This window comes from Callorhinus ursinus, unplaced genomic scaffold, assembly GCF_003265705.2.
Source record: "Callorhinus ursinus isolate GAN/ISIS: 27379988/994484 unplaced genomic scaffold, GSC_fseal_2.0 scaffold87, whole genome shotgun sequence".
In the NCBI taxonomy this organism is placed as follows: domain Eukaryota; kingdom Metazoa; phylum Chordata; class Mammalia; order Carnivora; family Otariidae; genus Callorhinus; species Callorhinus ursinus.
In genome coordinates this window covers 1,121,854-1,135,320 of record NW_027397149.1, presented here as the reverse complement: position 1 = coordinate 1,135,320, position 13,467 = coordinate 1,121,854, and the positions used below count along the sequence as shown (strand labels likewise).

Here is a 13,467-nt window from a genome sequence, read left to right as displayed (position 1 = left end):
TCGAAGCTCTCCTCAATCTGTCAAAAGCGCGGGGATGGTCGGCGGGAAACCTTGCCCTTCACGCCCGCGAAGCGCCCTGAGGGCAGAGACTAACCACCCGGCGGAGACCTCGTTTTCCGCAGCAGCCCTGTGGCGGAGCGCGTCTTCCAACCAGGGTCCAGGGCTCGCGGGAGGAGCGCACCTCGCGCCCGCCCCGACCCCGCCGCAGGTGGCGCGCTACCGCTCAACTGGCCCAAGGCCACCACGCATGCTCCGCACCGCCGGCGCGCGAGGTCGGGGGCGGGACCGTGGCGCGCCTGCGCAGCTGCTGGGCCCCGGCTTCCGGGCGGTGTCGGCGCGATGGGGCTGACGGCCAGTGTAGCTGAGTAGCGGCGGCGTGTGGGCGTGCGGGCCGGGCGGGCCGGCTCCAGGACTCGGGTCTCGGGGTCTTTGGGAGCCGCCGGAGGGCGCGGAGAGAATCTGGGATCGCCGTCCGCCGCCACTCTCTGGCATGTCGGCCGAGGCCTCGGGCCCGGCGGCGGCCGAGGCCCCCCCGTCCCGAGAAGCCCCTAAGCCCTCGGGTCTGGAGCCTGGCTCCGCCGCTTACGCTCTCAAGCCACTGACCCCGAACAGCAAGTACGTGAAGCTGAACGTGGGCGGCTCGCTGCACTACACCACGCTTCGCACCCTCACGGGACAGGACACCATGCTCAAGGCCATGTTCAGCGGCCGCGCGGAGGTGCTCACCGACGCGGGAGGTACGCCGCGCCGCCCTTACCTGTGTGGTCCCGCGTCCTCCAGATCGCCGTCAGCCTTCCGTCGCCCAGTCTCCCCATACCCTCTCTCTCGTCTCTCTACCGTCCAGTCACTCATTTCACCTCCCTCCAGCCCCACGTCCCGTCTCATCGCCCCTTTCTCATTCATAATCCCCCTCCTCTCTCAGTCCTTTATCCCCAGCAATAACCAACATTTATGGAACTTCACACGCCCCCGTCCAACAGGTGCTGTGGTAAGTGATTCAACATGTCACTTCAGAATTTTTATTACCAGTCCCCTCCAGTTCTCCCACTCTTTATTCCTCAGCTCAGACGACTTGGAAACCAGCCCTGCTGTCAGCAGCACCCGTCCGGGCAACCTACATGTTCCTTCCAACTGCCCAGCTTCATGTTTGCCTCTCTACCTCAGCACTGCTAACAACCAGCCTGGAGGAGTTGTCTGTCTCTGTGTTCCTCTAACACAGGTCCCTGTACATTCTAGGGATCCATCTCTAAATGCAGACTGTAGGAAAAGGCTGTTTTGGGGTTTGCCATGGACACCAGAGAGGAGGGTGGACAGTTCTTTGGCAGGTGAACCTCACCTTCGTGGAGTGTTGCCTTCAGGGTTGGGACCCACATGCCCAGGTGGAACTGTATAAAGTTTTTGTGAAGGTGGGGGAAGGTATTCAGAGGGGGTACAACAAGGATTGTAAGAGCAGAAAAATTAAAGTTTGGGAGGTGGAGGTCAGTCTTAAAATATCTGAAGTTGAAGAATTTATTTATTTTAAACAAGTATTTGTAAAGTGCCAGTTAGTGGAAAATGAATCAGACAAGGTTAGTCTTATGGACTTTTTTGTGGGGACAGGAGGAAAACAATAAGCAAATACACGTACAAAAACACATGTAATTGCAGATAGTAGTAAGTTCTCTGAGTAATATAAAGGTTAAAATGGTAGTGAACTGGAGGGTGGGGTGGATATTTTAATTAAATAGGATGGTCAGGATTAACACTAAAAGTTAGAGTTTGTTGATAAGGTAATCTGTAATCCTTTTCTCACGGTGGGAACTTTTTCCGTGTAGAACAGACTTGGAAGGGAATTCTCTGTCTACGAATGTTAAAAAGGGGTCTATGGGGAACTCACTGGAGTTTTAAAGGGATTTTCTTGGATATGGCAGAGGTTTGAGACAGATCAGTATTCAGACTTGTAGCTTTGGAATCTGTTTTTCATAAAAATTTAGTAGCTCCAGGGCCCCCTGCAAAGCCATCCTTCCTCCTGCCTCTCTCCATTCCACCAGGTTGGGTGCTGATTGACCGGAGCGGCCGCCACTTTGGTACAATCCTCAACTACCTGCGGGATGGGTCCGTGCCACTGCCTGAGAGTACCAGAGAACTGGGGGAGCTCCTAGGCGAAGCACGCTACTACCTGGTACAGGGCCTGATTGAGGACTGCCAGCTAGCATTGCAGGTGAGGGGCCCTGCGTCCCACCCGATGCCCATGTCTCTGGAGAGCTGCCCAAGCAGTTAGATACTGGGACATTAAATATAGACGGGAGGCATATGGGGTACTGTCTGGAGAGGCTGCCTGTGGCCTGGCTGTGACTAGCCATGACCGCAGAAAATTTGGGGGTGCTTTCCTGTGTATCCCTGCTGCCTCAAGAAGGACCTCCCTTACCACCTCATGCCAGGACTGTTGCAGTAGTTAAATGATTGCTCTCTCCTTGCGGTTCCTCCCTGCCTAATCTGGCAATCACACTACCACCCGAGTGATGATCCTTAAACACAGTCGCAATCTATTCTCCCCCTTGCTCAGAAATCTTAAATAACTCCCTGTGCCACCAGGGAAAAAAATATCTAAATTTAAATTATAATGATCTCTGTGTTTTGGTCCTATCCTGGGAGGCAGCATTCCACCCCCAGCCAGGTTTTGGGTTTTTTTTGTTTTTAACTTTTTTTTAGCAATGAAATCTTAGAAGCAGAGCTGCTCCTAATAAAACAGGTTGGGGGTTCCACAGCCCCAACTGCTGGGCTTCTCTTCTGTGGATCTCTTAGGGTTCTGAGGAGAAGAGCTTAGAAAGCATAGTCAGGACCTGTGGGTTAAGTGTCACCTCTACCACAGCTGATTGAGTGACTTTGATTGAGTCATTTCCTACCTCTGGCATTCTGTCCTCTGTTCCAAAAGATAGGGAGACAAGAAAAATAGGTACAGTGTAATGAGTTTTACATAAAGCCTTTTATTCTGTTCTATTTTTACAATGTTAAAAATGTCCTTTCTTGTATGATACAATATTAATAGGAGATTATGAGAGTTTCTTTTTTGATGCCCTTTATATATTAAAAAGTGGCAACTATGAACAACTTTCTGTTGGCTTGGTGAATACTTACTGGTTCTTGAAATTCAAAAGTATAGTTTCTTTGGGCAGTATCCATGTTTTTCAGACTGCATCCCATAGGAAAAAAAAATGTATTTTATAGTCACATATATATAACTTCAGTCAGAGTTTTATAAATACACGCTGATATATTGTTTTCTTTCTTTTGACTGCTCTTTGGGACTCATTAAACTTACTTCAGGACCCATGAATGGGTCACCACTTGCAGTTGGAAAACCATTGAATTAGATGATCTTGAAAGTGGGTTCCTGCTCTGTAGTCGTACATTTATCCAGTGTTACCTCATATCCACTGTGTGTTGGGAGTGATTCTGCTATCTGCTTGTGTGTACATCTTGTACCCCTGTTCGATACATAGGTGGGAGGTTGGGGATATATCCAAGGTCAAAGAGCCAGCCAGTAAGCCACAGAGCTCAGATTCAGCCCCAGGTTATCTGACTCCCTGGTGCAGTGCTTTTTCCTCTGCTCCAGTTGCCTCCTTTCCAGGTTTCCCTGACACCGTTCCCCATCCTCACCGCACTCAGAGTTTGCTTGTTCGTGTGGAGGTTTTGGTTTTTGTTTTTAAGGTTCAGGTATAGAGGATTGCGTTTATCCTACTCCTCAGTGTGTGGTACTTAATCATGATGGGTCTCTACAAGTCTTTTCTCTTTTTATTTTTCCCCTTTATTCCCAGCCCCTTGCCCACTTCCCTTTTACCCATAGGTACCCCTCCAGTTCTAATGTTTTGATACATATACTTAGATTATGTTTGTACCCTTGAAAAGCTAAAAGCCTCGTTTTGTATATGTATTCGTTTTAAATTTCCATAAATGGTTTTGAGCTATGGATTGTGTGTTCTGTTTCTTAATTCAACACTTCTTTCAAGATCTATTCATGCTGCTGTTTGTACATTTAGTTCTTTGCTTCTGACTGCTGCACAAGAATCTTTGGCGTGTATTCACCGTATTTTATTTATATATTCCCCTGAGGTTGGAGACCTAGATTGCCTCCACCTTCCTTCCCCTGCAAACGGTGCCAGCTGCCACCATGAGCATCCTTAAACATGTGCCCTTGTGGATCCTGGGCCAGGATTTCTCATGTTTGTAGGTGGAAGTGGAATTGCAGGGTCACAGAACACATACAAATGGATTTCAGCAAGTATCATCAGATTACTCTCCCGAATGACTATAGCACTTTATACTCCTGATCAGCAGTACATAACGGATCCCGTTTCTGCATATTCTCAGCAACACCTGGCATCAGCCAGTGTTCTGATTTTGCTAATCTGATTGGTATAGAGTGATCTCATTTTAATTTGCATGCCTCTAATTACTAATGAGATTGAGCATCTTTTCATATGCTTACTTGCTTTTGTGGTTTCCCTTCTGTGAATTGCCTATTTATATTCTTTACCAAATTTTCTACTGAGTTTCCTGTCTTTTTCTTGTTGCTTTGCAGAAGATCCTTGCATATTTTAGTTTAGTTCCTAGGGAGAATTAAGCCCGAAGACATGTATTGTACACAATAAATCTACTTTCCTCATATGCCTCTAGAATGGTACTATTTTCCTATCATCCTTGAGAGTTGAGAAAATAGGTACTCAAATTATTTATTTGCTGGATTTTGAGATTCAGGTGAGGAATCCTAGTTGAGAAAGTCTGTTTCAGATAATTTCTAGTCAGTTTTAGTTGTCGCCAGTATTTTCTCTTAAAATGTCACCTGTCTGTGGCATCTTTTGTTGAATTGAAATCCTTGATTTTTTTATTATAAATAACCATTTGTTATTTTTAAAGCAGTATATGTATGTATTGTAGAAATTTAGAAAACACAGATGATCAAAAAAATAAAAGCTCCAGATACCCTTCCAGGTGTGTGTGTGTGTGTGTGTGTGTGTGTGTGTGTGTGTGTGTGTGTGTGTATTTGCCAAAATATATATGATCATGCTATATGTGCTGTTTTGTAATTTGCTTTTTTTGTTTGTTAATAATTGCTCTTTCCATGTCAATAAAATTTCTTATCTAACATCCAGAGTATACACAAATTTCTCCATTTGTTCCAGAAACATCTTTTATGCCTGATTCATCTAAACCAGGACCCAGTCTAGATCCTTGCGTTACATCTGGTTATTATGTTCTCTCAGTCTCTTCCAACCCCAGACCATCCCTTTTTTGCTCATGCTGACTTGTTAAAAGAGACCACCAGTTGTCCTGCACATTGACCCACTTTCCAAATTTGCCTGGTGGTTTCCTTATGGTATCATTTGGTTTGGTACTGTACCCTGTTCTGAGTTTTCTGTAAACTAGACAGTAGATTTATTTTTTTTAATTAATTGATTAATTTTTTTTTTAGTAATCTCTGCACCCGACATCGGGCTCGAACTCAGGACCCTGAGATCAAGAGTCATGTGCTCTTCCAACTGAGCCAGCCAGGTGCCCCAACAGTAGATTTAAAGGCTTGATACTAAAACATTTTGATTAGAATATATTTTAGGCAATTTTCTATATTTTCTATTGTGTTGAGAGATCCATAATTTTGCTAATATGACCCATCATTAGTAATACTCAGAGTTAGCCCTACATTCAGGTGATGATGGTTGGATCCCTCTATTATGGTTACACTTCCTTGTTGCCAACCATAAAGTAATCTTTGTGATGTTTAGGCACTGTGTGAGTGGCAGTTACCTATCAACCACACACCAATTGAGAATCCTTACCTGAATCAATAATTTCATTAGGGTTGTAGAGTAATTATAATTCTGTCATTCCTTCAGAGTTATTACGTGGGATTATTTGTAAAGTCACAGCTTCCGTTGTCAACTGGAGAAAATCTTGATTTTAATGTCAAGTTCCTCTTTTTTTTTTTTTTTTTTTTTTTATTGGGGGTTTTTTTTTTTTTTTTTTTAAATTTTTTTTTTTTTTTTTTTTTTTGCTTAGTGGTATATCCTTGTATGGTCTTGTTTAAAAAGGTTTTTTTTCCATTCTATCTACATCTTTTGTTAGCTTTATAGTTTTAGCTTTCATACGTGGGTCTTGTAATCTAAATGGAATTCACTGTTACAAATGTGAATTATGAAGGGATTTAACAATTTTTTGTCCTCCAGAGAGTGAGCTAGTTTTTCCAATGCCATCTACTAAACATTCTGTGGTATCCTGTGTCCAAGATAGCCGCCAGCAATTCTTGCTTCCTCCTTATTCAGGCTCTTGTGTAGTCCCCTCCCACGCTGAACAAAGCTGACCTATGTAACCAATAGGATATTGCAGAAGTGATAGTGTGGCTTCTAAAGCTAGGTCATAAAAGACATTGCAGTTTTTGCCTCTGTCTCGGATCACTCACTCTGGGGGAAACCAGCTGCCACATAAAGACACCCAGTCAGCCCAAGGGAGAGTTTACTTGGTGAGGAACGGAAGCCCCCTGTCAATAGCCAGCACACATAGCCGGGCATATGGGTGAACTCTCTTCAAGCGGATTCTCTAGGCCCAATCAAGTCTTCAAATAACTACAGCCCAGGCCAACATCTGGACTCCCAGCTTCCTGAGAGACCCTGGTCCAGACCACCCCCAACTAGCCAATCTCAAGTTCCCAACTCACGGAAACTGTGCAATAATAAATGTTTATTGTTTTAAGCTGGTAAATTTGTAGTAATTTGTTACCCAGCAATGGATAACAGATTTGGTATCTGGGTGGGTTCTGTGGTAACAAAAGCCTCAAACGTACTAGTGGCTTTAGAACTGGGAAGTGGGCACCAGTTGGCAGGACTTTGAGGAGAATGTTAATAAAGGCCTGAAGAGCTTTAGAGGGTCTGTTCATGGAAGCCTGATGACCTCAGAGGAGGCTGCAATGGGGAAAATGTTACTGGAAACCGGTGCAGAGGGAACCCTCATCACGTAGAGGCAGGATTTTGGCAACAATGTCTCCTGCAGTAATGTAGAAAGTAGAATGTACCTAATGAACTGGGTGATGTAGCTAAAGAAGTTTCCAGAAAGAATGTTGAAGGGGCCACCAGGTATCTTGTTGCCAACAGTAAAATAGAAGAGGAGAGGATAAGCAAGAGGGAACACAATTAAACAAGGAGGCAGGAATTACTGGGTTCGAAAAGTCCCAACCTTTCCAGATAACACATGATGTTACAATTCACAAATGACTTTCTAGCAAAGATCAAATACAGGGCATTCTCAGTAAAACATGGTCTAAAAGATGAAGCCGAGAATGTGATTGTAAAAACCTTTGTTAAGACTTCAGAAACATCCCAGATGATGCCTCGGAGCACTGTTGATCAAACAATGCCGCCCCTCAGCCATCTCGGCACACGCCCAAAGTAGAGGAGAGCATATCTCACAGAGATTTGTGGGTATGACATCTATCCAATGAACTGAACCCCAAGACTCAACGAGTATCTGCCCATTAAGTTTTTACAAGAATTACACTGGCAGAAACACTGCCAGCTTGGACCAGAAGTGATCGAGATGGTGCAAGAGAAGAGGCCTTTGGGCCCCCAGAGCTCTACAAGCAGGAAACCACGGAGCCGCAAGCATGGACTTTCATGGAAAAGAAGGACGATTCAGGGCAGAGCCAAGAGCCGTAAAGAATCATTTCTGGCAAAAGTAGGCATCAGAGAGCTCCCAACGTTTGTCCAACTGGGTTGCAGAATTTCTACGAAGCAGTGACTTTTGTATGCCACCTACCTCCCCCCAAACCTTTTGAACAAGAGTCCCCCACTGATTATCCTAATGCCTGTTCCACCACTGCATATTAGGTATATGGGAGAGAGAATTTGTCTCTTTAGTTCACAGGTCTTCAGATCAAGAAGAAATGTACTTAAGGAGCTATAGTTAAGGAACTACACCCAAGGAGCCTCATCCCCACCTGGACTGACTTAGGTGACGGGATTCTGTACTTCAGGCTGATGCTGTAATGAGATGAGACTTTGGGGATCTTGGGAGGGGGTGAGTGTGCTTTTCAACGGGAAGGGTTTGGATCAAAGGGGCCAGAACGTGGCCTGTGGAGCCAGCCTCCAAGGCAGTCCCCTGTGATTCTTACTCCCTAGTACTCATTCTTTCGTGTGGTTCCCTTTCACACGGAACAGGGCTGACAAAACCAGGTCATAAAAGACATTGAAGCCCCCACCTCGCTCTCTCGGATTATTTGCTCTGGAGAAGCCAGCTGCCACGTTGCAAGGACGCTCAAGCAACCCTACGGAGAGGTCCAGATGACAGGGATCAGATGTTTCCTGCAGAGAGCCAGCACAAACTTGCCAGCCATATGAATAAGTATTCTCAGACCAGATCCTCCAGACCCAGGCATGCCTTCGGATTCCTGCAGCACTGGCTGAGTTGGCTACAACCTCAAGACAGACCCCTATGACAAAACGACCCAACTAAGCCACTCCTGAATTCCTAACCCACAGGAACTGAGATAATAAATATTTATTGTTGCTTTAAGCTGCTAAGCTTGGGGATAGTTTATTACACAGCAATAACCAATACACACTCCATACTTGCCCCACTGATATGTGGTGTCCCCTTTATAAATATCAGTTCTCATATATACATCAGCCCATTTCCAAACTCTGTGTTCCATTGGTTTTGTGTTTGTTCCCCAAAACCACACTGTTTTCATTAGTATGGCTTTATAGGATATCTTAATATATGATAGCATCAGCCCTTCCTCTTGGCTCTTTTTAAAAATTGACCTAAGTAATAATAGACTTTTATTCTTCCATATTAATGTTAGAAAAAGGTCTCTTTTTTTTAAGATTTGATTTATTTGTCAGAGACAGAGAGCACACACAAGCAGGGGGATCGGCAGGCAGGGGAAGCAGGCTCCCTGCTGAGCAAGGAGCTGATGCGGGACTTGATCCCAGGACCCTGGGATCATGACCAGAGCTGAAGGCAGGCGCTTAACCGACTGAGCCACCCAGGTGTCCCTAATGTTAGAAAAGGTCTTATAAGTTTCTCAAAAAAAAAAAAAAAAAAAAAAGGAAAAACTTCTGGAATTTACGGTTGAGAAAAAGATCTGGTTGAGAGAGGTGAAAGGGGTTTTGGCATAAAGATTCTGGAAAAGAAAAGAGGAAAGAAGCCCATGTATCTGGTTCTGCCTCAGACCTCATCTCACCCACCCAGGTTCATTTATTCAGCAGACACTGAGCAGCCACTGTATACTAGGCACTCCCTGGGTGAGAAGAGACAGATCATAAGCAAACATACAACAAAATGAGAAAATGTGAGGACCTCAGTGCTGCGAAGAATGAGCTGCTAACGTGTAAAGAAGAAGGTAGAGGATGATGTTATAGTCAGGGAGCTTTAGGAGACGGACCAGCAGCCTCTGAGGGGTACTGTTTTGAGTTAGCTGAATGGCATGAAAGGGCCAGGCACACAGCATCGAAGACCATTCCAGGCAGGGGGAACAGCAAAGGGTTGGGTGGGCACAAGGAACAGGCCGTGGGTGGGGCTGAAGCCCAGCAAGCAGGGGAGAGTGGTAGAGATGAGATCAGAGAGGTTGGAACTTACAGAGCTCGGTGGACCTCTAAGGAGTCTGGATTTTTTCCCCCGCGGAAGGCAACAGGCAGGTTTGGACAGCTTTTAAGTGGGGGAGCGAGTGACCTTTGTGCTGTTAACCACCTTCCGCTTCTTCTCCAGCAAAAAAGGGAGAACCTGTCCCCGCTGTGCCTCATCCCCACGGTGACATCTCCCCGGGAGGAGCAGCAGCTCCTGGCCAGCACCTCCAAGGTGAGGCCCCTGAGCCCTGTAGGGTGGAGGCTGTGGGCCTCTCCCTGCAGCCTGACCCCACCCTTCTCCGTGCTCTCTCCCCCCACAGCCCGTGGTGAAGCTCCTGCACAACCGCAGTAACAACAAGTACTCCTACACCAGGTGACTACCACGGGGCAGGGAGGCGCCCTGGGGTGGGGGTGGGGGGGGCTGGGCTCAGGCACAGCCCTGATGCGGGCCCCTCCGGGGTGAGGGGGCTGTGGCCGCCCAGAGGGGCAGAATGCCTGCCAGGAAGCAGATTCCGCTCTGAGTACTGTGGGCAGGTCATTGTCAGCCTGGAGGTTCAGTGTGCTCACCCGCAAACTGGGTTCCAGCGACGATTAGATGAGAGTGGCTAACATTTATTTACTAAGGGCTTTTCCGCAGCAGACGTTGCTTCCCGTGCTTTACCCATATTAACGCCCATAATCCTCACGGTTGTGTGGGGTAGTACTATCTCCATTTGACAGAGAGGGAACGGAGGCACCAAGAGGTGAAGGAACTTGCCTGGTGTCACTTGGTTGCAAGAAGTGGTGCAGTGAGGACGTTAGGTGAAGCCACGGGGGCCCCTCTGCTGTGCGGGGATTTGCTCAGCAAATGATGTTGCTTCTCTGAGGCCAGCTGAACCAGACTCCAGACGCGGGTGGGGGCGGGGGGAGGGGGACGCGCAGAGGAAGCTCCTTGCTGGGCCCCAGGGCCTGAATGCAGGGTAGGCAGGCCCCTGTGCTGCGGAACAGAGGGAAGGAAGCCAGTGTGCTAAGGCCTCCTGGCCCCCTGGTCCTCAGCACTTCAGATGACAACCTCCTTAAGAACATTGAGCTGTTTGACAAACTGGCCCTGCGCTTCCACGGGCGGCTGCTTTTCCTCAAGGATGTCCTGGGGGACGAGATCTGCTGCTGGTCCTTCTACGGGCAGGGCCGCAAAATCGCCGAGGTGTGCTGCACCTCCATTGTCTATGCCACGGAGAAGAAGCAGACCAAGGTCAGAAGGGGCTCAGGGCCTGGTCAGGGAGGGCTGTGGTGGTGGGCGGCCACCAGGACCCCCGCCAGAGGCGGCGCAGCTGAACGGGCAGCGAGGTGTCCTGGGAGTCAAGAGCTGCGCTTCCAAGTTCTGGGGTCTCGTGTAACCATGGGCAAGTCACCTTCCCCCTGCGGGTCTCTCTTCCTCTGGCATGAAACGAGAGTGTTGGATTAGAGTGGGATTCTTTACCTAGCCCATCTGGGTCTCCAGGCCGTCCTGAAGTGGTGTGCGGATTTGGGAGTGTGCATGCATTTTTCCGTATAGAAGGACCATAGTTGTTAGAATCTCAGAAGGGTCCGTGACCCAAAATATGTTCTTACAACCTCAGGGCCTTAGAACACACAGGTCTCTTAGAACATGCTGAGTTTGTAAGCCCTGAGTCATTAACCTGGCAGTCATCAGCAGATACTTCCTGAGCACCTCCTCTGCACCAAGCACAGCGCCAGGCTTGGAATCCAGGTGAATGAAAGGCCTAGTAAAGTACCAGCCCTCTGTCGTGTCATCTGTTCCCTTCTGACTTTGATATGAAGGAAGTGCCTCAGATACGCGAGGGTCTGAGCACCCAGTGCTAGTTCATACCTCTCCACCTTTGCACATGCTAGTCCCTCTTCTTGGACTTTTTCCTCATCCCCATCTGCCTAATGAACTTGTGCTCAATCTTTAAGACAGAAGCCAAGCACAGCTTTCCTTGGGGCACCTTCGCTCATGAGCTTTCAACCTCTCACAACCCCAAAGTTGGTCATACTTCCTTCCTAGTCTGCAGCGGTCAGGAGGGTGTCACATCAGCAGCAAGGGGTTAGCTCCTTGAGGGTAGGGTTCTAGCTTTTCTTCCAGTCTCTCTAGCACTAGACAGGCGCTTATCATGCAGTGGAAGCTAGGAAGCATTTATCGAATGCATGCAGGAATGAATGACCCAGCTTCCAAGAAGTTTCCATTGTAATTGGGAAGACAGGAAGATAAACCAGTAATGAGAATGCAGCTTGTTAAGTTATATTAGCTCTGTCCCTCCGGGCCACACGACACGACACCTCCTCTGTCCCTCTCCAGCACCTCCTCGATTCACCCCTTTCTACTCTCCCTCCACTGTGTCTCCCTCCTGCTGATCTTCAAATACTGTACTAAGTGCACTCCTGCCCCGAGGCTCTTAGCCTTGCTGTGGCCTGTTCCCCAGGCTGCCCTTTCTCTACTTACCCACCTGGCTCCTTCCCTCCCTCCTCTGACTGCTGATTGAATGTCACCCTTTCAACGAGGCCTTCTCTGAACGCCCTCTCTAAAGTTGTAACATTTGTGGCCATGACCCTCCCCACCCCCTTTTTCTGCTGTATTTTTTCCTGTAACGTCACTATCTGAGAGTTTATATTTGATTACACGTATGTCTGGGTCCTCCCCCTTGAACGAAAACTTCCTGCAGGCAGGAACTTTGTTTAGTTCACTGCTATATTCCCAGTGCCTAGAACACCTGGGACGGGGCCGTCACTCAGTATTTGTCAAATGCAAGAACATACCAAGAGACTTGGCAGCAAAGGAGAGGAAACAAGTAACTCTGCCTGACTTCGGAGTTGGACCTTGAGGGATAAGTATGACTTTGCCGAGTAAAGAATTTGCCAGGGGGCTGGACAGTCCAGGCCAAAGAACCTGTGACTGCAAAGGCTAGGGGGTGCGCCCGTGCAGGAGCAGCTGGGCCAGGGGGCTGTCTGTGTAACTGCATCAGAGGGTAGGAGCAGGGGCTTGCTGGCCTTTTGCAGGTGGAATTCCCAGAGGCCCGGATCTTTGAGGAGACCTTGAACATCCTGATCTACGAGACTCCCCGGGGCCCAGACCCAGCCCTCCTGGAGGCCACAGGGGGTGCAGCCGGAGGTGGTGGGGCAGGCCGAGGGGAGGATGAGGAGAACCGAGAGCACCGTGTCCGCAGGATCCATGTCCGGCGCCACATCACCCACGACGAGCGTCCTCACGGCCAACAGATTGTCTTCAAGGACTGACCTTTGACCTTTCTGTGTTCCTCCTGCCACTGGAACGCAGTTCCTCTCTCTTTCCCTCCCCTTCCCAGACCTTTGCCCCGGCTTTGCTGGCCAAGTCGTGGGTCTTCCTTCTGTCCCTTCGTCGCATGGTACAGTTCACTGTGGCCCTTTTCCATTCATTCCCACCTCACTGCTAACAACACGGTATGTTCCAGCCCCTTCCATCAGTCAGAACCCTTCAGAGGGCCTGTTCCCTCATCCCATCCTTGTCTTGCTATCTTCCTCACCAGCTGGTTTAGAATGATTTAGAATTCCCCTTTTCTCTTTCTCTCTCTCTTTTTTTTTTTTAGCACATCGTACATGCCAAAGTGTCAAGCCAGTCCTTACGGACACCCACCATGTTCTGAGCCGCCTCCCCACCATTGTGCAGGGCAGTTTCCCCCCCACCTCCTTCCCCCACCAGTCCCCCCCACCCCTTTGACTTTGTACGAGGCTGGCCTGGGCTTGCACCAGCTCAGCCGTCTTCTCAATCTATTACATATTATTTATTTTAATTTTCTATTAAATTATTGGAATAAAGTTGAGCTGAGGGTCTGGTGCTGGCTCCGGGGGAGAGGGTCAAGGAGATGGCTTGTGTTAA

The 13,467-nt window shown here is 48.1% G+C and overlaps 1 protein-coding gene across 1 annotated transcript; it reads left to right on the top strand.

Annotated features, from left to right (window-relative positions):
• Positions 1 to 304: 304 nt before the first annotated feature.
• On the top strand, positions 305 to 13,409 carry KCTD13 (potassium channel tetramerization domain containing 13). Its single transcript, XM_025854027.2, has 6 exons — positions 305 to 737; positions 2,031 to 2,200; positions 9,739 to 9,828; positions 9,917 to 9,969; positions 10,632 to 10,827; positions 12,612 to 13,409. The coding sequence occupies exons 1-6, from the start codon at positions 491 to 493 to the stop codon at positions 12,846 to 12,848; spliced, it is 993 nt and encodes a 330-aa protein (XP_025709812.1). The 5' UTR covers positions 305 to 490; the 3' UTR covers positions 12,849 to 13,409.
• The last annotated feature ends 58 nt before the right edge of the window (positions 13,410 to 13,467 follow it).

Excerpts from the sequence above, each read along its gene's own strand:
- KCTD13 (XM_025854027.2), top strand. The coding sequence starts at position 491 with ATGTCGGCCGAGGCCTCGGGCCCGGCGGCGGCCGAGGCCCCCCCGTCC. Across the intron at positions 2,201-9,738 it reads ACTGCCAGCTAGCATTGCAG|CAAAAAAGGGAGAACCTGTC; the intron begins GTGAGGGGCCCT and ends CTTCTTCTCCAG. Across the intron at positions 9,829-9,916 it reads TCCTGGCCAGCACCTCCAAG|CCCGTGGTGAAGCTCCTGCA; the intron begins GTGAGGCCCCTG and ends CTCCCCCCACAG.